Source organism: Zootoca vivipara, chromosome 5 (genome assembly GCF_965207765.1).
Source record: "Zootoca vivipara chromosome 5, rZooViv2.hap1.1, whole genome shotgun sequence".
Taxonomy (NCBI): domain Eukaryota; kingdom Metazoa; phylum Chordata; class Lepidosauria; order Squamata; family Lacertidae; genus Zootoca; species Zootoca vivipara.
The window spans coordinates 92358044-92384128 of NC_142588.1; the positions used below are offsets into that span (position 1 = coordinate 92358044).

Consider the following 26085-nt stretch of genomic DNA (forward strand, 5'->3'; position numbering starts at 1 on the left):
CAATCCTAGTTTTGATCCGGAATCACCGTTCGAACAAAGTGCTGGAGAAAACTTGTTCATACCGGTAATTATATTTTGGTAATGATTCATGTTATGATGTAGCTGCATTGCTTTGTATTTTCTGGATTTCCCACGATCATATTAAAAAGCAGTTGTGTTCTATGTTATAAATCAACGACAGACACACACACACACACACACACACACACACACATATATATATATATATATATATATATATATATATATATGTATATATATATATATGTATATACACACACACACACACACACACACACACACACACACACACACACACACACACTATATATATGTATATAGTGGCAGGAGTAAATTTTTATTCTGAAAAGCATGGCCCAGGGAAAAAGTGTGGGAACCCCTGATTTGAAAGAAAAGGAACCCACACAGGACTGGATCAACACTCTCTCACAACTACCGTAAAGCCACCCCGTGCGTCAGGCGATGAGCGCGTAACGTGTGAAGGATCCCCGCACGTCTAGCGCGACCCGCATCTTCGGAGACGCAGGTCTAGCCGCCAGGGGGTGCTCTTCACCCAAAGGCGGCCACTTTCCCCGCGGGAGGGACGGCGCGCCCGCCTTCCGGCTAAGATTGTCCTGCGGCGACACCCGTCTTCTCCCGCCGCCAGGGGGGCAGTCAGTCAGTCAGGCGTCCCTGCCTTAGCGACCAGCGGCGAGGGAGGCGGGGGCACCGCCGCCGCTAAGCCCGCGGATTGGTCGCCGGCGTTGCCAGCCGCGCGGGAGGGCGGGGGACGAGAGCCGGCGGGCGGCGATTGGCTGGCTGGGCCGGGCCAGCCGGGACCAAACCGGGTTGGTTGGTTGATTGGTCTGTCTGGGTTTAGCGGCGGGCGCAGCGGGGTCCGGGCCGGCGCGCTCTCGCCTCCTTCCGACGCCCCCGCCCAGGTCCGTGAGGGAGCGAGAGCGGGAGCTCAAGGCCGGGCCGGGGGGCGCCCAGCCCAGCCGCGAGGAGCGGGACCATGTCGGGCCAGGAGGAGGAGCGGGCCAAGGAAATCCTGAGGGGGTTCAAGCTGTATCCGGCCTGGCTTGTCGGCGCCCTTGAGGGGCGGGGGACGGGGACGGGGAAGGAGGGTAATTACGGTAGAGAGATTGCGGGGCGCGCGCCAGACGGGCACATACGGTAATGGCTAAATATTATAGGCGATTTTAGCGCGGGGAGGCGAAAAGCAATGCATCCATTAGGACGTGATATTCGGACGGAGCGTCAAGAGTTGTAACTACGGTGTGTGCAGATTCTTGCGTTGGAGGGGGTTGGACTAGATGACCGCTGGGGTCCCAGTCAATTCTGCAGCCCTGTGTCTGGTACGACAAACTGGTGGAGAATGATACCCATAGATGGGGTGGTGTGCTTGCACCTCTAGGCACGGGATGTGCACTTGCAGGATTTATTTGGCTGGGGTGGGGGGAGCGGGATGTGTAAGTGTTCCCTTGTGGGCAAGTATTGGGATGAATGTGCCTTGCCTGTTGGAGGTGTTCAGTGAGTCAGTGGAATACACTTGGGTGTGATTTCAGGCGTTTCTGGCATGGGGAGAGCGCCAGTAGCCGGTTTTGTGTCTTTGGGGGTGTTTGGGAAGGGTCTTGTGTCTGCAGCAAGCCTTCCTCCTTATGTACTCTTTATGGGAAATGTGAAATAGGGACTTTCCTTCTGTTACAGATGATCCTCGGTTTTAGTCTGCTGGAAAGGGGTCTGCGGTAAGTTTCAGAAGCACATTGACATGTCTGTTTGTGGCTTGGCGCCAGCGGGCCCTGGAGCTTGGCAAGTTTGCAAGGCTTCCATATAGGAGAAGAACTGGAGAGCTGGAAAGAGCCAGAAGCTGTGGCTCCGGCCCTATCCCCCTCCATTGCAAGATTTTATAGATGGGAGCCTCTGCGGGATTAACCCACATAATCCAGATCATAGTGTGCCAAGAGCAGGAATGGGTGCATTGCAGGAAAGGGCTTCCAGAGCACTTGAGCAAATGGGCCCAACTCAGCCTGATCTGAGAGGTGGTAATTAGATTACCCAGCAATTTGTCGCTTCAAATGACAGCTGTCTTGGGCTGCGGTTCTAGGTATGATTACTTAAGAGTAAGCTCCATCAAACTCACAGGAATGGACTTCTGAGTAAGTGTGCCTAGGTATGACCTATTAGTAGCTATGGCCACTTCTCTCCCTGCCCTCTGTTTCTTTACCATCCTATACCTATGAGAGAGAGAAATGCAGAAAGCATGCCTACAACATTCTGCATGACCATCAGCTTACTGCCAGAGTTTGCAAAGTGCTGTGCACTTCGTCGCAGGCACACCTTTATCTGCCTCCCACCTAGCACCATATATATATATATAATATGTTCTTATTAAAAGATTTTTCTTGGGCAACAATAGACCATGCACCGTCTCTCTTTTCAAGTCATAGAATCATTCAAGCAGATCAGTCATTTTCAGAGTGAGAGGCTAATGCTACAGGCAGCATGGGTCTGAGGGGAAGAAAGAGGGAAAATTCATTCTTTTACATGGTATATGAACAAAACTTTTGTGTCAGCGTCGCATACACAGGTACCTTATTTTTGCTGGCGATGCGAAAATCCGGAGGGCCCAGAAGAAGGTTATACCCAGTCCTTTTTTCTGGCTGTACAGTGGTACCTCTACTTACGAATTTAATGCATTCTGAACGCACATTCATAAGTCGAAAAAAATTGTAAGTCGAATTCCTTAGGAATGCATTGGGAGAAAAAAATCGTAAGTCGAAGCAACCCTATCTAAAAATTCGTAAGTAGAAAAAATCCTATCCAAACAGCATCCAAGATGGCGGACGGAGCTCCATTCGTAAGTAGAAACATTCGTAAGTTGAGTCATTCGTAAGTAGAGGTACCACTGTACTAGCACCTTCCCCCCCCCATAAAATGTTAAAACTCTTACGCTTACTGTAACAACTTCATGATAAGAGCCAACACCTCCCCCCACCCCCCGAAAAACGGGAGCACTGGTTACGGCTAGCGCCAAGTGTGATATTGGGTATCAAGTAGGTGGGTGCAGCCAAAAGGAGAGAACTGGTGGGCCTGGTTAGGCCTGCAGGCAAAAGCTTCTCCCTTCCTGCTGTCTTTGGTGCCACTTGTTTTGAATGGTGGTGGTATAAAGCAATAAAACTTTCAGCTCAAGGAGGTGCCATGCATTAGAACTGAGTGTCTGTAGTTTGTAGAAGGAGGCATTTGTGGGGATCAGTCCTTCGTCTTCCAATGGGAACTCTGGCCAGTAAGGTTTGTGTTGCCAAGAATGCAAACCTTTTTGGTTTGCTTTTGAGTATGAACACTGCACATTTGGGCAGCCTGGGGACTGTTATCACACACAACGTGGGCTCAAATGATCTTACTAAACTGCAGGAAGTTTCAAACACAGGCTTCCTGGCTGAAGCAGAGCCTCCTCTGAGGACTCCTGTACTTGATGGTATGCTTTGCACAACCTGTGTTCTAGCCCAATTGTGTTTGTGGCGGTCTGTTTTTGTTTGTTGTTCACAATTGGAAAAAGGACAGGTGGAGGAGTGGAATGGTTCTTCTCTAGGGCAGAGGTCAGTATCCATAGGGAGTGACTTAGTAACGCTGGGTAAATAACTTTCATGAGAAACTCTTGCAGCCTTTCTCTAATGTCTCTAAGAGCTTTCATGCACTCCCAGCTGGCAAAGGCACATTTCATTGCAACTGCTCTTGAAATTACCCTGACTTTTCAATAGTTATTTCACTTTGCAGTATATATGGGGTTATTGGTTTTTTTTTCTTTTTTAGGAACTTGGTTGGATGCATGGTCAGCTAGGCTTCTAAATAGCCGTCTACCTGGTCACCTATGATGAGTTAGAATTTCTTCCAGGTGACCAAGAAGTAAAACTCTGCAAAAGATCTTCAGTTGATGGACCAGTATACTGGCCAGTTGATGGACTTGTATAATGTCAGGGCAATTTAGTAACTCTGTGAAATTCACCTGCAAGGCCAGACCTCAGTTTTTAGCAGAAGTGGCTCATTATTTTTCTTCTGGTTATGAGAACTAGCTTGTAGAGGAAAAAGCTGCAACTTGCCATGTAGGCCCCAGGATACTACATGAGAGTCTGCATCATAGTTACCAATTTCTTGAGCCCTTGTTTCCTGATGTTTTTCAGAGCTAGGGAGGTATGGGCAAGATAGAGAAGATTCATAGTCAGCAAGAACTGAAGGCTTGATGAAAGTTTAAAGACCACATTTTGAGTTCCTTGCCAGCAAGGTGTCCTTTGAAAATAGTGCCAGGAAACCTTCTTTATCTGGGCACTGAGAGAAGTTTCTCACATCCATCACACACCCTCCTAACAGTGAGAGCTTGCTAACGTTAAAGCCTTACTTTGTAAGTTTCCTGATGTGATTCCTCCTCTGTAATTTTTGTATTTGTGCTGTGGCTTTTCCATGTCAGGATTGGTGTCCTTGCAATGTGCTCACCTTGGTCCTTTTGGCTTCGATGGAGCTGTCCAACAAAGCTGTTTCTGATAGGAAGCCTCTGAATCTGACGCTGTCCTCTTGGAAAACAAGCCATGCCCTGAGAGAAGAGATAACGCTAAGGCTGTTCACCGAGCTTTCACATTCTCCCTTGCCTTAGATCAGCGGTGGGCACTTGTGTCCCCTCTGCAGTTGCTGGACATCAACTCCCATCCCCCCCTCACCCTTGGCCATGCTAGCTGGGCCGGGAGTTGGTGCCCAGCAACTTTTGGAAGGCCATGGGTTGCTCACCTCTACCTTAAATCTTTGTGCTTGTCCATCCATCCTTTTCCATCCTTTCCCCCTTTTTGGTGCTAGAGCTCGTTGCTCTGAAATGTGAAATTGCAAGCAGGCAGAGTAGCACTAAACAGCAGCATGCCACACATCTGACATAAGAGCTTCCAGGTCACATGTCCAAGCAGACAAGTTCCAAGCAGTTATGAGCCTTGACAATTCTCTCTTCCTCTAGAAATTAAGTGGTGTCAGCCACCCTTGATTTTTTCCCCCTCTCTCACCCAATTTCTTTGGAAGCAAGTGATGTTAGCGAGGAAAGGATAAGCTTGAGAGGGGAAGAATTCTTTTCTTTTCCCCTCTGCCCCCAGTGGAGGCTTTTTCAAAGCAGGAGGTTTTGGGAATGTTGGGTGGGAGACTTCAAAGAGAGCCTATTATTATACTACCCTCCCAGCTCTGGGATTTCCAGAACTCCTCTTTGTGTAGTAGCTGATGCCACAGTTCTCTAAACTTTCTCGCAGTTGCTTCTATTTACTTCTGCATTGCTCAGGAAGTTTTCTTTCAAGACATGATGAATATAGACATAGCTGAGGGAATACACTCTGGCTCAGTCATGTTGGACAGTGATTTCCTTCCTGTAACGGTATTAATGCAGGGATGTTCTGTGGGAATAAACCTTGGGCCTGAATAGTTTGGTCCAGACTCCATGGATTTAAATATTCACTTAATGGGATTTGTGTATGTGGTGTTTTGGGGTCTGCTTGGAAGATGTGAGTTCAGAAGAGTTGAGGACAGTTTGGTCGTGTGCTTTTGTTCAGGATCCTGATCCTGAGTATGGGAGCCTTTCAGTGGGGTTGGAGATGGGGGCTAAAGGGTGGAGATAAAAATTATGTAAAATAATATAGTTGTGTGGTCATTTGCTTGTTCACCAGCCTGTGGGCAACTCTTCTGAACTCATGTTGTCCCACTGCCACATGCACAACTTAACCCACAAAAGTGTGCCTGCTGAGAGTAGATCCATGCATGGGATGATGCCCTGGTGTGTGTTAGGTCCAAATAAACAGCTGCGTGTGAATCAGAATTTGCTCCTTTTTAAAAGGAAGCAAAGAACTTGCCAATAGGTCAGATTGTGGGTTGGTAGCTGTTCAAGTGAGGATTCCTACAGCCAGCTCATACTTGATTGCTATCTTACTTAGGGTTGCCATATTTCAAAAAGTGAAAGTCCGGGCACAAAGAATCTCAAAAAAAGAAAGCAAAGCAAAGCAAAATCTAGACTTCCAACATGGATATACGGCTGGATTTTCCCAGACATTTCAGTGATTTCAGCCTGGACGTTGCTTCCAACTATGTCTGTGCAAGCTAGGTGAGCAGGCTGCCCTAGGTCGAGTTCTCTCACCTTGTGGAAACTCAGTTCTCTGTATGGTTCTGCCAAGTGACCTGAAGAATCTGATTGTGCACCTGGTTGAGATTTCTGATAAAATGACTCTCTGTAGCCACCTTAAATTTCTTCCTGCTGACCAATCTCCCCTGCAAAATGTGGGTCAAATTGTCACTCCTACATACAGCTGGTGTTCTATGGATGGTGGTGCTTGGGATGCCTTCTGTAAGATACACAAGTTGCCCCTATAGCCACCTGGCCAATGCGTCATCCCCATATTTCTATTTTCTACTGTGTATACTAGCTTTAATATTGGGCTTTTGAGTGTTTCAAGTGCATCATGCAGACTATATTAGGTAAGCTTTACAACACGCCTATAAGGTAGGCTGATATTATCCCCATATTGCAATTAGATGGTGAGCCTGATCAATTGTGACTTGCTGATTTGTTAATGGTGGAGTCAAGATTCAAAGTACAGTTTCTGGATCCACAGGTCAGCCTCTTAAGGCCAAAATGGGAAGTGTTGGCAGCAGACTCATATAGCAGAATTTGGTTGCTGCTGAGAATCCCTACAAAGTGAAAAGTGGGGTTGAAAGTGCAGTGTGAGAAGCTGGGAAGATCAGTTCTGTGCCTTCCCCCTGAAGCTGCCTCTCCTCAGCCTCTTTCCCCCAATGCTGGAAGTAGCCCCCGCTGGAAGAAAACCAAAGTGGAAGAAGCCGTGCTGGGAGTAAAATAACATGATTGTGTTTTTCAGTTCCTCAAGCACAGTAGAAGGGAGACAGAGGCACCAGTGGGTATGTTCCCAATGCTTTCTGGGAGTGAGGGCAAGAGAGAGACATTTATCAAAGGACTTACATATGTGCTTCTTAGACTGCCGATGAGCTACAAGAGAAGTCGCCTCAATCCAAGCCGTCTTCCAAGGATTCCTTGATGAAGAGACTGAGATTCTCAAAATGCATTTGGGAACTTAACCACTCATACAGGTGTCATCTTTTTTAAAATATGGCTCTTTTCCACAGCTGTTTTTGATCTGCTTTTATCTCCTTTAACTCCATCACCACCACCATGGATGTTTGTGCACACATACCTGGAATTTTGGCACAATCGAAGTTGGATCATATGCTCACCAGCTCACATTGAATTCTGTGATAACATATATATGTGTGTGTGTGTGTGTGTGTGTGTGTGTGTGTGTGTGTGTGTGTGTATGTATATATATATATATATATATATATATATATATATATATATATATATATATGGCATGTGTTAGTGAGCGCTGATTATCATGTTTAGCTTGTCTGTCAACTTTCAGCAGTGTAGGTCTTGAATTTTTAGGCACAAAATTTGGGATTCACTATTCACCAAGACTATAACATCCTTATGGATGTAAGGAGCTGCCTGATATGGATCCAAGGTTTTAGGCAGAGGTCTTCAGACTAGTACTGAGACCGGGGGATTGAACCTTGAATCATCTGCCTGTGAAGTGTGTGCACCCTTTACTGAGCTATGGTCCTTCCTCATTTCATCTTCTGTGTCTGTACCCTGAACAAAAAGCTTCAGTCTTATACAGTCATACCTTGGTTCTCGAACTTAATCCGTTCTGGGAGTCCATTTGACTCCCGAAACCGTTCAAAAACCAAGGCACAGCTTCCGATTGATTGGCTGTAGGAACTTCCATTCAGCTCAAGCCATTTGACCTGTTTCTGAATATATGGGTTGTGTGATAAGTGAATGTTTGTTTGAATAGGGTGCTCTGGCTTGTGACTGCTGTATGCAATATGCCTGTGAGACAGCAAAAACTATTTGAAATTTTGGAAAGCTTTTAGGTAGAGCAGGCAGAACCTTGGCACATTGTGGGGAGTGCAGTGGAAAAGAATGGGAGTTGTATGGTTCACCACCACCACCCTGTGGAGGAGGGAGGGTTGAATCTGTGCAGGATTGGACTTTTTAAGTGAACAGTGCCCCCTCCTTTGAAAAGCAGAGGATTCAGCTATGGTTGAATTTCGAGGCAAGCCCTTGCCAAAGAGCAGCTCATAGGAAAGCTGAGCTTTTAATCTGACATAAGTCTTCCACTAAAGTGCCCGACGGAAATGCTTCTGATGATTGCTATGAGCATACGCTTGGTAAATAAAGCAGATAATGCCGTTTCCCAAAATATTAGCAAAAACTGGATTAAGCAGATTCTGCCGACTCCTCGCTCCCAAGGACACAGAGTTGCTCACTTGAGTCGCTTGAGGAGGTTTAAGGCCATGCAGGGAATGCCGAAGGCAGGCAAAGAAATGGCTGCATGACCAGTAGTTGCCAGCTTGGACCAGGGAGCTTTGAACTTTGTACAGTGGAACCTCGGTTTATGAACACCTCGGTTTATGAATTTTCGGTTTATGAACGCCGCGGACCCATCTGGAACGGATTAATTCACTTTCCATTACTTTTAATGGGAAAGTTCGCTTCAGTTTATGAACGCTTCAGTTTATGAACAGACTTCCGGAACCAATTACACCCATGTTTCAGTTTATGAACGCTTCAGTTTAAGTACTTCGCGGACCCGTCTAGAACGGATTAATCCACTTTCCATTACTTTCAATGGGAAAGTTCGCTTCAGTTTATGAACGGTTACTCCGCGGACCGTCTGGAACGGATTAATCCACTTTCCATTACTTTCAATGGGAAAGTTCGCTTCAGTTTATGAACGCTTCAGTTTATGAACAGACTTCCGGAACCAATTGTGTTCATAAACCGAGGTACCACTGTACTTTGGCAGCTGGGGTTGGATGCTGGAATGGCATTCCATTTCTACATGTGGCCCATGCAGCGTGGTTCTGTGGCCACCGAGACAGAGGTCCCCACTTTGTGTCTTTTAGCCCTTTCATGCTTCTCACCTGGCCACAGGAGAAATCCCCTTCCTAATGGTTCCAGGATCTTTTGACCTGCCTCTTCTACCCCACATACTGTTGTATTGGGTCCTACAATCACTTCTTTTGCCCCACCCCCCACCCCATTCCTGAAAATTAAGCTGTGCCCACAGTGGTTGGGGTATGAGACACATTTCCTGCTCTAGCTGGTGTGCTGCTTGGAGAGAGGGCAGCAGTGCAGGGGAGCGGACAACCCCCATGCACGAACTCTTTGCAAGGCTACGTTTGCTTCTTGATGTAGAGCAAAACCTCCGGTGCCCTGAGCAGACAGGCTGCTTCATCCTAAAGCCATCCCTGCGTCTGCTTGGGTGCGGGAGAGACGGATGCAGGCTAATACCTTTGAGGTGCTGCAAACCGCTTCAGACATGTGCACCATAATGTGTTGATATTGATCGCAGTTGTACTAGAAGGTGTAAATAATATTTTCCAAAGTGCACTTCAAAATGAGCATGTTTGCTGTTTGAATGACTACTAAATAGAATCTGTGTTGTCAGGGGAAAGGGGACATGAATAACTCTGAAGGTAAAGCTGAATAGCATTTGCTCGGTTGGAGTACTTTGCAATTCTCTGTGGAATGAAGGTGGACAGATGGCTTGTGTAAGGAGTGTAAGTGAGCTCTCCAATTACTCCCACCTGCAATTTTCAAGCTCTTTAAATTGATCTTCTGGGGGTGGGTGAGGGTAGAGTGACAGAGCACTCGGGTGGGGGGCTAAACGGTAATACAGGGATAGAGCACCTGTGGTCCAGCAACATCTACCAAACCTGACAATTCACCATGCTGGCTAGGGCTTATGCGAGTTGTAATAGAACAATATCTGGAGGGCCACAGGGCCCCCACCCTCATATTTCCATTTGTGGCTAGCATTTGCACACGGCAAGCCTTTTCCCTCTGTGGATGAGACTTGGAGCAAGCCAGGGAGAGCTGGGGCGTGAGATCTTGCCAGCGTCTTCGTCACTCCCCTCTGTGCTCCTTCTCCTGCAGAATGAGGCTTTTCTTCTCTAGCTCCTGGCTTCTCAAGGGGGCTGTTGGCAGAGGGGGACTCTCTGCGCTCTTGTTTCCTTCACAACTCTCAGTCTGTAGTATGTGGAACAAACGGCCATGCTGTTCAGGAATGTGTAAGGCAGCAGGCTTGGCACAGCACCAGAAACGGCTGATATGGGCTGGTTCATAAATAAGTACTACAGTGTGCAGTCGCTTTCTTGGGAGCAGTCTCGCACTTGACGTATTGTTTTGCCTCTCGCAGAAATGCTTAGCACCTGCAGCTTTAACCTTGCAAGTGCTGAATGTCTCTGTGTGTGTCGTTAGTTCTAAGGGCAGGATGAGCCTGCCTTGATTGTGAATGGCTTACTACAGCAATACCTGGGAGATGCCCCATTCCCCCTGGACATTGTAGAAACAGTGTCATCTTAGCTAAGGCTGACTACAGCGCAAGTGCCGTGTGCCATTTTGAAGGCAGAGCGGAGAAAACCTTCACTGTCTGTTTCTGAAGTGTCAGTTCTAACTTCTGAATGGCTCGTCCCACAAACAAAGGTTGGAGGAACGCACCTTGCTTTTGAGCCTTCGGTGACCAACAACATTCTGGCACCAGTTAGTTCCCAGCATGTCTTTCTCCCATTTGCTCTGTGCCTACTCTGCTCAGGGACCATTCTCTCAGTCTCTGACTTCCTGTCTCTTCCTCCCTTGCAGATGGCTGTTATCGCTCTGTGATCAGCAGAAACGATCAGCTTCTTAACTTTCAGAAGCCCCTTTCCAGTGTGTTGCAGATGGCAGGCTTAGACCTCAAGGTGTCATTCCAATCCATGGAATTTATTATTCCATCTAACAGAATATTGGCACCCGAGTCTCCTAGGGCTGCTGCTTTGGCCAATGACAAGGAGCAGCGTTAAAGAAAAAGGAACGTCCGCTTAAATGTTTCACTAGAGCACAGCTGCTAATGATAGAGGAAAGGATTGGTTAGGCCAGGCATCCCCAAACTTCGGCCCTCCAGATGTTTTGGACTACAATTCCCATCATCCCTGACCACTGGTCCTGTTAGCTAGGGATCATGGGAGTTGTAGGCCAAAACATCTGGAGGTCCGCAGTTTGGGGGTGCCTGGGTTAGGCCTTGCTTAACAAAGACTGAGGTGGTTGTGTTGATGAAAAGCATTTTAGTTTTCAGGTGGAAATGGAGCACATAGATTCAGCTCCTCCTCCACATGCATACCTCCAGTAGCTGCAAGCAAGACTCTAGTCCAGTGCCGAAGTGGTTGTTTTGGTGGGAGAGAAGGTGCCATACGGTGATGTCTGGCAGTGAAAGTTTAAATTGGGGGCAAAACACTGCCAAGGCTTCAGAAAATGAGCTTCAGGTTAGCTTGATATGAGGACTGATGCGGGGCATGTGCAGACAGCTGTTTAGTGTGGTTCGGTGTCTCTGGCACCCACAGTCCAGCTAGTCAGTTCTGGGATTCTACTGCCCACTGGAACAGGACAGCTTGTGCAGGTCTCTTCTGGGCAAATGCACTTTCCTCTCCCTGGACTGCTGCTTACGATTCCCTGTTTCTGAAATTTGATTCACATACTGCTATGCTGGGTGTTGGGTGTTGTGCTAGCCACCATTAGGACTTCCTGTTTGCCAGCAGTGTACTTTAGCATGCACAAATCTGGACTCCTTATCACTCCTAACTCATACCTAGGTATCTATAAACACAGAGTATTGATGAGTTAAATGGAAATAGCCTAGGTAAACAAGGCCTGAGACAGGGAAGGGTTTTTTTGGTGCAGTTCTGGGGGGCTATGCAGGCTTCCTTTAGTGCCACATGTATGCTTTTGAAGTTGTATGTAAAATTAAGAGTAGTATGCCCTAAGACAAGCATAAAGGTAAAGGGACCCCTGACCATTAGGTCCAGTCGTGACCGACTCTGGGGTTGCGCGCTCATCTCGCATTATTGGCCGAGGGAGCTGGCGTGCAGCTTCCAGGTCATGTGGCCAGCATGACTAAGCCGCTTCTGGCAAACCAGAGCAGCACATGGAAACGCTGTTTACCTTCCCGCTGTAGCGGTTCCTATTTATCTACTTGCATTTTGACGTGCTTTCGAACTGCTAGGTTGGCAGGAAGGACAAGCATAGAGCAGCTGTAATAGTGAGCCTTCATCCACCAAATATCCTGCCTTGCAGGAAGAGTTTTCTGATGCTTTCTCACAGAAGACTCAGATACCACTCAGATGATCTGTGCTTTCAAAGACCATGGGTTTTGGCCTAAGGGAGTGAGGGGTTAAATTTCACATAGAATTTACTTTCTAGTTCCCCCCTAACTCCTCAGGACTGACTAGACCAGGCACCGCCAAACTGCGGCCCTCCAGATGTTTTGGCCTACAACTCCCATGATTCCTAGCAAAGAGGACCAGTGTTCAGGGATGATGGGAATTGTAGTCCAAAACATCTGGAGGGCCAAAGTTTGGGGATGCCTGGACTAGACCCTCTGATACCAGAGCAGTTGAGTCAGTGGCAGCAGGTGGGCCTGCAACATCAGATGCAGAGCCCAGGAGTTGACGCCTTTGCGAGAAGAACTCAAGCTCACTGTCACACCACAACAGATCAGGCCATGGCACCAGGGCTTACAGAATGCATCTGCCACTGAACTACAGCCCATAAAAATAAATGAAGTAACTCGGTTACTTTCCCATAGTATTTTAATACTTTTAAGTGCAAAGCATGCACAGCCATGCTGTACGGACGGTCCAGGTTGATGTTCTTCCTTGGGAATGTTGGGCAGTAATGCTGAGAGAGGCAGCTTGCCGTGCCTTGCTGCTTCATCAGCAAATAGGGGCCCATTGCAGCATTGGCATAGGTTTCCCAGGGAGTGCTTGCCTCAGTCCTGATCAGAATTTTTATTTTGCTCATTAGATGCTGCAGCAGCCCAGGGCTCAGTGTGAGTCCACTGTGAAATTTCAATAAGTTTAAATGTGTACGGACAGGAGGCCCATCTGCATTCTCTGGGCTTGCCTGGTATCCAGATTTATTGTGAGTAATTGATCGAAGGTGCATGTTAAATGTGTGTACATTTCATCCTCTTGGAACGATCCTTTTAATACACTGCTTTAGCAGGATAAAGTGTCGAACTTCAACCACTCTGCATTGCTAAATGTGTTCATGTAAATGGCTAGTCTGTTTCTGGGAATGGGGTGTGAGGAGAGAGAGAGAGAGAGAGAGAGAGAGAGAGAGAGAGAGAGAGAGAGAGAGAGAGAGAGAGAGAGAGAGAGAGAGAACATCACAGCTGGGCGAAGGAAGTGTGCAACAGTTCAGATTCTGCTCAGTGTGCAAATGCCGACCCACACAGGCTTATTAGTATCCCTGCCGCAGTATTACCACTCCTTTTGACATGTTGCCAGAAGGGTATCCCTGCTTTTGTGGAGGGGAAAAGCAATTCCAGCTGTCAGGAGCTCACATTTTAAACTGCTTGCTTCAGCATTTGGCTGTGTAAGATAACACCCATTTCTGCCTAGTGATGCGGTGGCTCTCTGGCTCATGTTTACCCATATTATTTTTTATGATGCAGATCCTCCCTTCTCTGGCACCTATCGCCATGGTAGCAGTGTGCCACTTGGTAAGTGGCATGAGCAGCTCTCCCTGGTGAGACTGGCGTTCTGCCATGCTTTCTCTCCCAGGTGCCCTGAGGATGCCTGGCAGAGAGGGTGCCGATATCTTTGCTTTGCTGTTCAGGAGCAGGGGAGTCGATGCTTCTGGAGAGGAAGATCCTGCTGAGTGTCTGCCAGCAGATCCAAAGTTGTTCATGTGTGCCGTGCGATAAGAACAAAAGGATGAGGAATGGCACGTAATGGTCTGCCTCTTCTGGGGAAGATTGTGTTTTGATCCTGGATGTGGAACCTAGGAAGCTGCCTTGGGTTGAGTCAGACTATTGGTCCATCCAGCTCTGTTCTGTCCACACTGACTGGCAGCGGCTTTTCTGGGGTTTGGACAGGACGTCTCCTAGCCCTGCCTGCAGATGCTGGGGATTGAACTGCGATCCTTTTGCACCCAAAGCATGGGCTGCACTATTGAGTCACAACACTTCCTCGAAGGGCTCAGGACCAGCTTGTATTTTCCCTGTTGACATAGGGCCCAGTCCAGATAAGCGCTGCTACCAAACGGAAATCTCTTTGTGTTTTCTAAAAACAGCAAAGGGTCTTGTGGCGCTTCACGGACTGACAGGTTCATCGTGGCGTACATTTTTGTGGACTGGAGTCCACTTCATCAGGTGCACGAAGCATTCTCTGCAGTTGGCTGGCTAATACATCACACATGTGTAGAATGAGAAAAGAACCAGCAGCAGTGGCCTCCCTTTCGATGGCCTTTCCGGGAAAGATCGGAAGCTGCAGTCGCAGAGTGTACAAGATCAGAATACTGACCTCTTCACAACAGCAGTCATTGGTGATAATGCTATCGTTATAGCCATGCTTTTGATAATTTAAAAGCTGCAATGTGAAGGAAATGCCTCCTTCAATAAAGCCTGAACTGAATAAATCTGATTTTCCGATAATCATTAGCACGGACTAACGGGAAATAGAATATTTAAGTGTGTGAGAGAGTGTGCACGCACCGGCTGAGGACAGCGCTTCATGCATCTGGTGAAGTTTCTAGCCCACAGAAGCTTATGTGACACCAAATCTGTTAATATTGAAAAGTGCCACAACTCTGTTGCAGCAAGACCAACACAGAGTGCTGCGCAGTTGTCTTTCTGGAATCGGCCTCGTGTTTTCTAGCATCTTACGGGCTAGCATCAGCCACAACCTGGCAGGTCATATAAGCTGCATTTACCTTTAATAATGATGATAATTTTTATTATTTATACCCTGCCCATCTGACTGGGTTTCCCCAACCAGTCTGGGAGGCTTTGTGGTAAAAAATACTTTGTCCACAAGTCCCTTTGCTAGGAAAGGAAGGGAAATGCTCTTTAGTGGGAAGCAATGAAGATTTCCTCATTCAAAATTGTTTCCCCCTCCCCAATGGATTTGATATACTGTACTGTATAACCATACCCAAGAATACATGTTCTGTACCTTGAGGCTAGAAGGTGCCAGCTTCGTTATACAGTCTGCTTTCTGAAAAGTGATTGTATTGAGTGGGGAAAATCTATGCTACACCTGACTGGAGAATAGAGAGTTGAGAAGTTGCCTATGTTTCTTCAAGGCTTAGCTAGATAACTTGCTGTTTTGGCACAGTATTTCTGTCTGCGGCAAACTGCACAACACCATGTGTTTGACTGCATTATAAAATGTCCCTGCATGTGCACATACACATCATTGCTATCACTTTCTAATAGTTCTGTTGGAGCAAAAAGCCCTTCCTTCCATGTAAATGGCCCCTGAGAAAGAGCATAGTGTCTTTCATTCCTGACAAATGCTAAACACCCCACCCCTCTTTCTGGTCAGGCTGTAGCCTTTGAACCCCTCTGGAGGGAAGCGGGCAAATGAGCCAGCTAGGATAGCTGCAACTTTCTGGAGTAGCTCTCTTGGCTTCAGCTGGGTTCCTGGAGAAACTCCTCAGTGTCCTTGTTCTGCCAGAGTCTCTGATTTTTGTTCTCTGGTGCCAGGAACGTCGAGGTTTTGAAATGGATTGGAAGCAGCCTTGGAAAATCTCTGTGGCAATGCAGGGAGGAAATGCTGAGAAGCCAGGCCCAAGCAGCTCAGGGTTGGACCTTTGCCTTTGCCTCAAGAAGAGGACCAGGGTGAGGGTACAAAGCTGGGCATGCCGTTGAGTGCATGATGCAAGAAATGAGCAGGGGAAAACTGCAAGGAAGAGAGTAATGGTGAATTGAATGCATAGCTGAGGTTGGAAACCAGGCTCCTTGACGTTGGAGACTGCCACTAAGGAAATGGACTATATTACGCTCAAAATTCTGAGGCTGGTGTCTTAAGACTTTGAAGCAACTTTTTCCTACTCTTACGTCATCTTTCCACTTCACATATGCAAGGCTGGAAAAATCCCAGTCACCCAGTCACCTAGGCTTCTTGCAAACGTTTTTGATTCTCTCTCTCTCCCTCCCAGCTCTGCTACTTTGCATGTTGTGTTTTCCCAATATTCATCTAAGATGGGTTGTGCCAGGATTAACAGGGGCTGGCTGGGAAACTGTGGCTTCTATTTTGGCTGAGCGCTAAGAGTATGCAGCTTGACTCCGGCCAGGATACAGAGAACTGTGAATCTCCTCCTCTGAATCCTTTGAGAGGGTTTTAAGCTGCCTTCCTTTCTGACATGGAAGTCCTTTCAACGTGGAACTTGGACCCCAGAGGGCATGAAATTTGGCCAGTGGCTTTGGACCAGTCGCTGAGTGGGGAGCGCTCTCTTGAGCTCCTAGGAAGGAGGGCAGGTGTTGATGAAGAAGTGCAATGGGGAATTGCTTTAAAAGACAGGTGGTGAATCTAAAAACCCTACATTGCTTGCGTTGGGTGCCTGCTTCGGCTCTGTGAGTTCTCTGCTGAAATGAAATCATGGTCTTCAGTAAAGAGCATGAACACCAACAGCTATTTTGTGCTTAACATCCCTTTCCTCCCTCAATCATGATCATGACCCAGTCCAAAGCGTAGCACTGAGAGAGCGCTTTAGGTCTCCCTCTTTGTTACACCGTGGGGTCCTACAAGAAACTACTCTATCCACAATGCTATTTAATATCTACAGGAAGCCGCTGGGAGTGGCCATTAGGAATTTTGGGACGTGCTGCTGTCAGCTGGCTGATGACACACAGCTCTGCTTCAGCAACAGCAGCTTGATGGACCCTTTTTGGGACTCCTGGGCTTCCATAGACTCTGGAGACATCCTGAGTGCTGAGGTCTCATTCTGCCTGGGCCTGTTGCCCTTTTGTGACAATCATTCTGTCAATAATACATTCCTTTCCTTGGGTTTATCACTCAAGCTCTAGGGGTGTCTTTATGCAGAATTGGTGATGCTGCAGATATCTCAGGCTAAAGTGTCTGATGGGAGTTGCGCTCTTAGCTGAGCCCTCATTTCGCCCTAGAGTGGGAAATGGAAGAAAATAAGCAATTAAAGGACAATGGATGCGTCTAGAGCAGTTCCAATTCCCTCCTGAAATCCATCTGTTGCAGCATTCGCTGTTGCTCTCTGCTTGGCCTCCCGTTACAGTCTAATAAATGTTAGTGGTTTAATAGTGATGGCTGCAGAAATTGTTGTGCAGGGTAGGGGACTTGGTACAAATGCATTGCAAGCTCGAAGCATATTTTTTTCCTCCTCTTCCATCCAACTCCCTGGGCTGTCTGGGGGGGAAATATGTGACACTTCAGACTTAAATGCAAAAAGGGAGTGGCTGTTAATGTTTACAGGACTCGCGTGATATCTGCTTTTTCCAGCTAGTCTGTTAATCTGCCAGCACATTGGAGATGCAGTTGTGCTCTCTTGAGCCTAAGTAGACCAGTGTTTCCCAAACTTGGGACTCAGCTGTTTTCTCAATGCCTCCTCCCTGACCTGTGTTTTTTACTTCCCAGGCAGGGAGGAGAGATGGAGGGCCCTGTATCTGAAAAAGCACCTTGGAGAGGACGGTTTGGAGCTGGGAAAGGGTTAAGCAGTCTATCCCCACTTGCCATACTTGTGGTCAGACAAGGCCTGTCCATGCTGCTTCTGGGCTTAAATTAACACAGTGGAAAGAATTGTAGAGCGCTGCAGAATGTGACTTTGAGTCTTAGAAGAGCAGGGAAAGTTTCAAGTTGTTGGGGATGGGCTTTGAGTGATTGGCTTAGCTCCTTGTTCCTAACCTATGGAGTGTGGAGGGGGGAGGAGTCAGAATACGTTATGCAAAGCAGTGCCAAATTGCAGTAAATAAATAAGCATGCTTGCTCAGTTTGGATTGCAGAATTAAGCTCTTCTTACCTCAGAATTTGGCCTGTCTGGATGCAGAGCTGAATGTGGGTTGCAACAAAACCTTAGCTGTCCTGCGTTAAATGGAGACGTAGGAACGGAGGCTTCCTATCCCAGGAAAAAAAGGTTCTTTCACAAAGTAAGAGAAAGTTTGTACTTCTGAATCAATTTACTACACGTACAGAATAAAATATCTGAACATTTGAAAGGTACCTTACCCTAGCCTCCCTGCTGGTTAGCAGCGTCTTCCCAACAACTTTGGCAGGGGTGTTTCCTGCTGCTGGCTCCAGGGATCTCTAGAGATGCCTGGGATTGAATGTGGGACCTCCTGCAGGGCCCACGTCACATGCTGTGTCCCTGAGCTGTGTCCCCCTTGGCAAGTTTTCTGGTGTCGCTTCCAGATCCCCTTCGGCCAGAGAGAACATGGGCTTTGAACCCATGGCTGCAAACATCTTCCTTTTTGACGGTGAGGATGTTGCCAAAACTTAGGCCATCAGTGATCTTGTGTGGTGGCTGCGTTGGTGTTCTCTGCTTGCCTTTCGCTTTCCCACTGGGGTCCTGCGTGATGACTTTTAGGAACAATCAAAGAATCTGTTCATTTCTTTAGCTTTTAATGGGAATCCAGCGCTGCTGCAGAATGGTTTTGACTGTTTTCTTTGTTTAAACTTAGCTGTGTTTCATATTGATTTCATGCCTTTCTGCTGTTGGCTACCTTGGGAGTCCATGTGATTGAAAGGTGGGGGGGGCAGATTTTACAATAATAGGAGTGTGCACAAACCAAGTTAAATGTCAGCCCTGGAAGGGCCCTGCAATGAGCCATGGCTGATTTGGGAGGCAGGAGAATTCCCCTGCCTTATGCTGCTCATCGCAGTCTGTGCTTGAGGAATTGGAGGTTACTTGACCTTTGTCTGCAGCCAGACACCTTTTCTGGGTTGAATGTTGCATTTGCCCTGTGGTCTCTTCCTCCCCTGATGGCTCCAGTTCCCAGGTTTGTCTTCTTTCTCCACTCTCAGGTGCAAATTTCCTCCTCCTCCTCCAAACTCCTCTGACAGTCTTCCTTCAAATACCCATGCTAACATGGCCTCAGTGACTTAATGATACTTAATGCTCTCTGGATTCTGCCTGCAGGTCCTTGCTGCTCTTCTTGAGATAAGAATCTATTTTTAAAGACAGCCTTTCTCTAGCTCAGGTAGAAGACTGGCTAAACCAATTAAACACATTAGGAGATAACCATGCATGTGGCTCTGGTTCAAGATGTCTGATTTCTGCAGGACATGTTTCAGTTGCCGACCTTCTTCCTTGTTACTTAGGCAGCTAACTAGATCTGCTAGGTGTCACCTGCTCTGCTTGTCATTCCTCCTCACCTGCTTCTGACAATTTCCCCCTCCGCGTATTGTTCCTGGTCAGTTGTATGTACACAAGGCCCATTTTGCTCATGCTCTTCTCGACTGCTGTTTTCTTCTCTTCCTTTTTCTAAAAAAGAATTGCAGCCATTGAAAGACGTTTCTGCTGCCAAAGAGAGAAGCAGCCTGTATAACAAGCTCTGTGGTGTAAATCCTCTTCACCAAACTCTGGTGCTTCCCTAAACAGCAGCCTTCTGCTGAACCTTTGGGAGTAGGAACTGGGAGGTTGCAAGTTCGGTGCTGGAGCCCATGCCTCGTACATGGAAGATCCGAGGTCCGCTCTCTTGATACCTCCAGCTAAAAAGATTGCAGGTTTTGGAGAGTGGTTGCAGTCAGAGTTGAATTGTATTTGTCTTAAATAGTTGAACTTGGACCCAGGTGGCGCTGTGGGCTAAACCACTGAGCCTAGGGCTTGCTGATCAGAAGGTTGGCGGTTCGAATCCCTGTGACGGGGTGAGCTCCCGTTGTTTGGTCCCAGCTCCTGCCAACCTAGCAGTTCAAAAGCACATCAAAATGCAAGTAGATAAATAGGAACCGCTATAGCGGGAAGGTAAACGGCGTTTCCATGTGCTGCTCTGGTTTGCCAGAAGCGGCTTTGTCATGCTGCCCACATGACTTGGAAGCTATACGCCGGCTCCCTCGGCCAATAATGCGAGATGAGCGCGCAACCCCAGAGTCGGTCACGACTGGACCTAATGGTCAGGGGTCCCTTTACCTTTAGTATAAGGTGGCTTCATAGAAATACTTTAAAAAATAATTCAAAAAGCAGCTTGTAATTGGAGCAACAGGAATGCTGTTCGGTTTCCCTCAGCTGCTGTGAGAGAGCACTCTCAAAAAGTCAAAGCACCCATGATTTCTTGTGTAGAGAAGGACTGTTCTCAGAGTTAGAGCACATGGTTTGCATGCAGAAGGTCCCATATTCACTTCTGGCATCTCCAGTTTGAAAATAAGAACCGGGCAGCCAGCATGGGGCCGTTTTCTTCTCTGAACCCCATGCCAAAAAAGAAAATACTGGATTAGATGGATATGGGAGCCTGACATAAGGAAGTTTCCTTTGTTCATGGGAGCTGAATGTTGCTGTTCATTTTCAGTTTTGGTCTATTTGATTCTTGGTGCCACAGGAGGCCTTTGTCCCTAGAATAAGGGCGTGATCGGTATCGTTCCGAAATGCTGCTGCTTTTTCCCTTAATTGCCTTGCAAACAGAAATTGGATGAATCTCCGTGATGCAGAAACAGGGAAAATTCTCTGGCAAGGAACAGAAGACCTCTCCGTCCCTGGAGTAGAGCACGAAGGTACTGTTGAGCCTTGGTGTGTGACTGGACTTCCTGGTGGTTTGTGCATGAAGGATCCTGAAATACTGAGCAGATTCAGCACTGTTTGATGGGGTGCTGTCTAGCGCTGGGCGATATCTGGTTTTCAATATAAAGCTATATCACCAGCTAAATACCACAATCTCTTAATATATCGTGATATATATCTGCGGCGGAGGGCCTTAAAATATAAGGAAGTAGTAGATTTAATAAAAACATTAAATAAACTTCCATACACCATACTTTTCCGTGTATAAGACTAGGGTTTTTTAATTTAAAAATTATGTTCAAAATTGTGGGTCATCTTATACACGGATACAATTTAGATTGGCTTGCCATCTAAATTTTTGACTCCCAAAAGGTGAGGTACACTGTCATTCAGTAAGATATTTCCAGGATGATGCAGTTCTCGAGGAAGGTTGTACAGTATATCTAGGAACACACACCAACTTTGGCTTTAAGTGTGAAGCAATCCTAAGTGTTCGCTCTTGCTTTGTGAGCTTAGCCAGTGTTGGCGGACTCAGGAAATTCTAGCTGGTTAAAAAGGGAGGAAAAGGGTAGACCCTCCGCTGCTTGAGAAATCCCACCCCTGCCGCTACTTTGAAAGGGGGGGGATTGGCTCCTTCTGTTCTCTGGGGTCTTTTTGTCCCTTCCTACTGCACGAGCATTTTGTGCTTTGCTAAGGATATTTGTGGACATGTCTAGAAATGTGAGGCCAGATTTGGGGGGGGGGGCGGCAATGCACTGGCAAGCCATTAATCTGGCTTTTTACTCTCCCCCCCCCCCAAGATACACTTTAGCAGATCCCTTGGCCTTTTTATGCAGTGCTTTTTGCGGAAAATCACTGTTCCTAACCTTAATAACTTAAAAGCGGATCTGATACCTCCTGAATCATGCCTCAGTTGGAAAGGCTAAAAGAAGTCATTAACGCCTCCCCCCCCCCCCCCTGCCCCAGGGAATGGATTCAGCCACAAAGATAACTCAGTAATACCTTTTGCACATGCTGGCTTCTTGTCTTTGGAATCATGGGAATGCTCTCCCTTTTGGAACTTTGTAGTAACATTCCCCTCCCTCTTTACACTGTCAGAATCCCAGTTGGTGCAGTGTTCATCATTGAAACCCTCCTGACCCTCAATGGCCTGGGTCTGATTGGTGGCGTCACAAGGCTCTCCGAGTCACAAAGCTTTAAGCACACTTTGTGTGCTGATTCGCAAGGCTTGGGTCTGTTCTTTCAGCATGTGCCGAGTATGGAAAGCCTGGTTTGGGGTCCCAGACCCATGTACCCCGAAAAAGATGCAGGTTCAGTTGTTAAAAGACACAGGGACCTATAAGCAGCTTACTTCATGGAAGCGCTTTTTGTGGAGGGAATCCCTGCAACAAGGGCCCTGAAGTGACCCTTGGAACAGTGGTTGCACTCATATCTGCCCTCAGGGAACCCCTTCTGCATCCATTTCTCTGACATGACGCTGCCGCCTTTAAAGGAGGGGTCTAGAGAGTGTGCACTTTCGAGAGGTTCGCTGTGCAGGCCTTTGGGGGCTCCTGTTTCCCCATATGAGCCAAGAAAGGGCCCCTGGAACAGGCATGAGCAGCCTTCAGCCTTGCAGGTTCCAATTTGGGTTTTACTAGGCCCCTGAAGTCCACCGCCCATGTGCAAATCAGCCATGGAGAAAGGAAAAGGACTAGATGGAGACAAGGCTGGAACTATGGTACCCCTTAAGCAACTAGAAGTCAGAAATGAACGGCACCTATTTCAGAAGTCCACCTGCAGATGCCGATTTGCCTCCTGCCCTCTCCGTTTCCTGGGATACGCTCAGTATCTCCCCTGTGGCCACATGCTTCGGGGGGAGAGCCATGACAGGTCAGCTGCCGGTCAGAGAAGTCTGTGTCAGCAATGGGCTAATATCTCATTCATAAGTTTCCAAGGGGCCTTGAGGTTGCTGCAAACACCCTTTGAAAACCATGGTCTTAGGAGAAAATTATGTGGTGCAGCCAGGCCAAAAAGTGTCTAGTAGCGCCTGCCCTGTTTAGAGCTGGGCTATACGTTGGTAAAGTGTCTGAAACCAGTATGTATGGCGTTCAGGTCGCAATACCAGTATCAGACATTTTGAGCTGGCAACACATCATGGTGGCCAGGGAGCTTCCTGCCGCCCCAGCTGAGCAGTTTAAGGAAGCCTCGTGTAAGCCAGAGAGATATTAGGGCTTGCTCAGTAGGGCTGGGGGATGTTATCTCGGCTGCTTCTTCCTCCCCTAAGCGGCCAAGATACATTCCGGACATTGTAATATATCAGCATATTATGGTATTTAGCTGCTGACATATCACAATGTTGAAAACCAGATAACGCTCAGCCCTAGCCCTGATTCTCTCGTGTATGTAGTGTAAGCCCAGCCAGCTTGACCAACATACTGCATTTAGTCATTTATGACACATCAGTCATTTATGGCGTTTAGTCATTTATGGTTCCTTTCTTGGTCACTTTCCTGATGCAGAAGATCAGATGAGTGGTCTGTTCTGAAAGTGATTGAGGTTACAGCAGGGGTGGGTAGGCGCAAAAGAAGCCCAGGGCTCCTGTACCTTTAACTGCTTAAAAAAGAAGACAAAAAAAACCCTCTCCTTGCCTACACAACTATTAAAGGTGTAAAAGCCCAGGCCTTTTTTGCATCAGACTGCCCCAGTCACAACCCGTTGCATGTGTTTGCTTCACAAAAGTCGGACATGTATTTTTCCTCCTCTTTTTGGACCTCAGTGCCTTTGGCAACAGCAGGGTTTGTCCTACTACTCAGAATGATAATCTGATTCCCCCCTTTCTCTCTGCTAGCTCGAGTTCCTAAGAAAATTCTGAAATGCAAGGCTGTATCTCGGGAGCTAAACTTTTCCTCGACTGAGCAGATGGAGAAATTCCGACTGGAACAGAAAGTGTATTTCAAAGGACAGTGTCTAGAAGGTAATGTTCTGTTCTGTAGGTAGCTGTAGGTGATGTCTAACAATGTGGAGGGGAAAGCAGATCTTAGATTGGGTGAAATGGTTCTCTGAAACAGATAAAGCTTATGACCTGTAGGATAGAAGTCCAGATTTGCTTCCCAGTCTGTTGCTTAGGTGGGTGATAACTGGGGTGAGGGGAGGCAAGAGAGAGAGAGGGGGGGGGAATTAGAGCATCCATCTGAAATAACTGTCCCCTTCTTCCCTTTACAGAATGGTTCTTTGAGTTTGGCTTTGTGATTCCCAACTCAACAAACACTTGGCAGTCCTTGATAGAGGCCGCACCTGAGTCACAGATGATGACCGCTAATGTTCTATCGTGAGTTGTCACATATATCCAGTGCCATTTTTCTTGAAAAAGAGATGCCGGAACTCACCGTGAACACTTTCCTCCCTCTCTTAGAATGGCAGTGGCGCCCACCTGAGAGGTGCTGGCTGAGTTCCGGCGAGTTCCAGCTGGAACCCCCCCCCCCACATATAACACACACTGCAGAAATATAGATCCAAGGGCTGCCTGGAGTGTGGAGCGGGCTGGACTGACAAAGCATGTGCGATGTCAAATTCAGTGGTGCCAGTGTAAAGCTATTCTGCGGCCAAAGGGGTCAGAATTATGCTCCAGACAATTGACACCTCAGTGCCCTGTGCAGCAGAAGAATTGGCTTCTGCAGAGCCTTGGGAGAGATCTGTGCACCCTGAACCGCCCACTAGAACTCTCACTCATGTGGCGTCTTGAGAGTTCAGGCGTTGCTCTCGCACTTCCAATCATAGAGTTCTTTTGAGGCCTGCAAACCTGCTTCTTATTCAGTGAGCCTGGCTTGGTCTAAGATACCTTTGACACTTCCTGTGTTCTGCAGTGGGATGTGTGCACCTTCAGAAGGCTTCCACCTGCCCCAATTAGCCCTCCCTCGCCTGAAGGGCCCCAGAAGCAGGTGTTGCTTAGTCTCCAAAAATATTTCAAAGCATTTATCACCACATGCCATTTTTTCTTTTCTTTTCAACATACAAAACCTCTTCTTGACTTCCCACCCCTCCTTTCCCGATGTTTTACTCCTTTTTATTAGCTGTTTTATAGCACATAGATGGGACGCGGGTGGCGTTGTGATCTAAGCCACTGAGCCTCTTGGGCTTGCTGATCAGAAGGTCGGCGGTTCGAATCCCTGCAACGGGGTGAGCTCCTGTGGCTCCGTCCCAGCTTCTGCCAACCTAGCAGTTTGAAAGCACGCCAGTGCAAGTAGACAAATAGGTACTGCTGCGATGGGAAGGTAAACGGCATTTCCGTGCACTCTTGTTTCCATCATGGTGTTCAGTTGCGCCAGAAGTGGTTTAGTCCTGCTGGCCACATGACCCGGAAAGCTGTCTGTGGACAAACGGCGGCTCCCTCGGCCAGAAAAGTGAGATGAGCGCCGCAACCCCAGTCGCCTTTGACTGGACTTAACCGTCCAGGGGTCCTTTACCTTTATCTATAGCACACGTTTTTATTGTCTGAACCCCCACTGCATCAATAACCCACTGCTTATATTTCAAATCCTGCCTACGACTTCATATAAGGGTGACAATTTGATAGATAATCCATCATTGGTCTCCATTCTTCCTTAAACACTTCATCCTTATGTCCTCTTAATTTGGCAGTTCATTTCGCCATTTCAGCATAGTCCATCAGTTTCATAAGCCAATTCCTCTAGATTTCAGTTTTAAGAGCGGCCCTTTGGTTCTCCGCATCTTGTTCTCCCATGACCCCTCTCCCCCTTTCTCTCTTTGCAGTGGGAACGTTATCATAGAAACCAAGTTTTACGACGACGACCTCCTCGTCAGCACGTCAAGAGTAAGACTGTTCTACGTTTGAAAGAAGGCCCCGGCAGGGTTTAGTTCTCTCCCCTCTCACCTGGTTCCTGGTGCCGAATCCCCAGCCCACACCCAAAGAAGTGTCCCGTGGAAGAATCTCTGTGTGTGTGTGTCTCTCTTCCCGTAGGCGCTCAACCCGGGGACCAGCTCGGTGCAAGTTGCAACCTTGGCCCATTCTCTCTGCTCTTCTGCCTGGATGAGGCCGAGCCACAACACGGCATGTCACCATCTGCTCAGAATGGGGTGGGGGGTAGAGGAGGGATTGAGGACTCTGTTTCATTAGAGACCCAAATGGGCATGAAGGATCAAGACTGTAAATTATGTTTAGGTTTTTTAAAAATCCTTTGTACGTCTCTGTATCTTAGTACCCAAGCTTCCCCTCCTTGGCAGGCTGGAAAAACGCTTAGTTCTCCATTGTTCTGTTTGTCGGTTCGGTTTTAAGTTAACTCTCTCGCTCCTTCTCCCTTCGTATCTCTCTGTCTCTGTCTTCTTCTCTTTCTTAATTCATTCCATCTCTTTATTTCTACATAGGGGGGCCCAAACATCGTCACGACCCTCCCCCACCCTGTTGCTCCTTAAACTTGTAAAATAGACTGATATTATTACATAATGTAATTAAAATAAAACATTTCTGAATTAAAAAGCAAACATTCCTACCA

General features: G+C 47.4%; 1 protein-coding gene across 1 annotated transcript; it reads left to right on the forward strand.

Annotated features, from left to right (window-relative positions):
• The first annotated feature begins 884 nt into the window (after positions 1-884).
• PDE6D (phosphodiesterase 6D) lies at positions 885-26085 on the forward strand. Its single transcript, XM_035133466.3, has 5 exons — positions 885-1068; positions 20501-20589; positions 23424-23549; positions 23798-23903; positions 25346-26085. The coding sequence occupies exons 1-5, from the start codon at positions 1016-1018 to the stop codon at positions 25425-25427; spliced, it is 456 nt and encodes a 151-aa protein (XP_034989357.1). The 5' UTR covers positions 885-1015; the 3' UTR covers positions 25428-26085.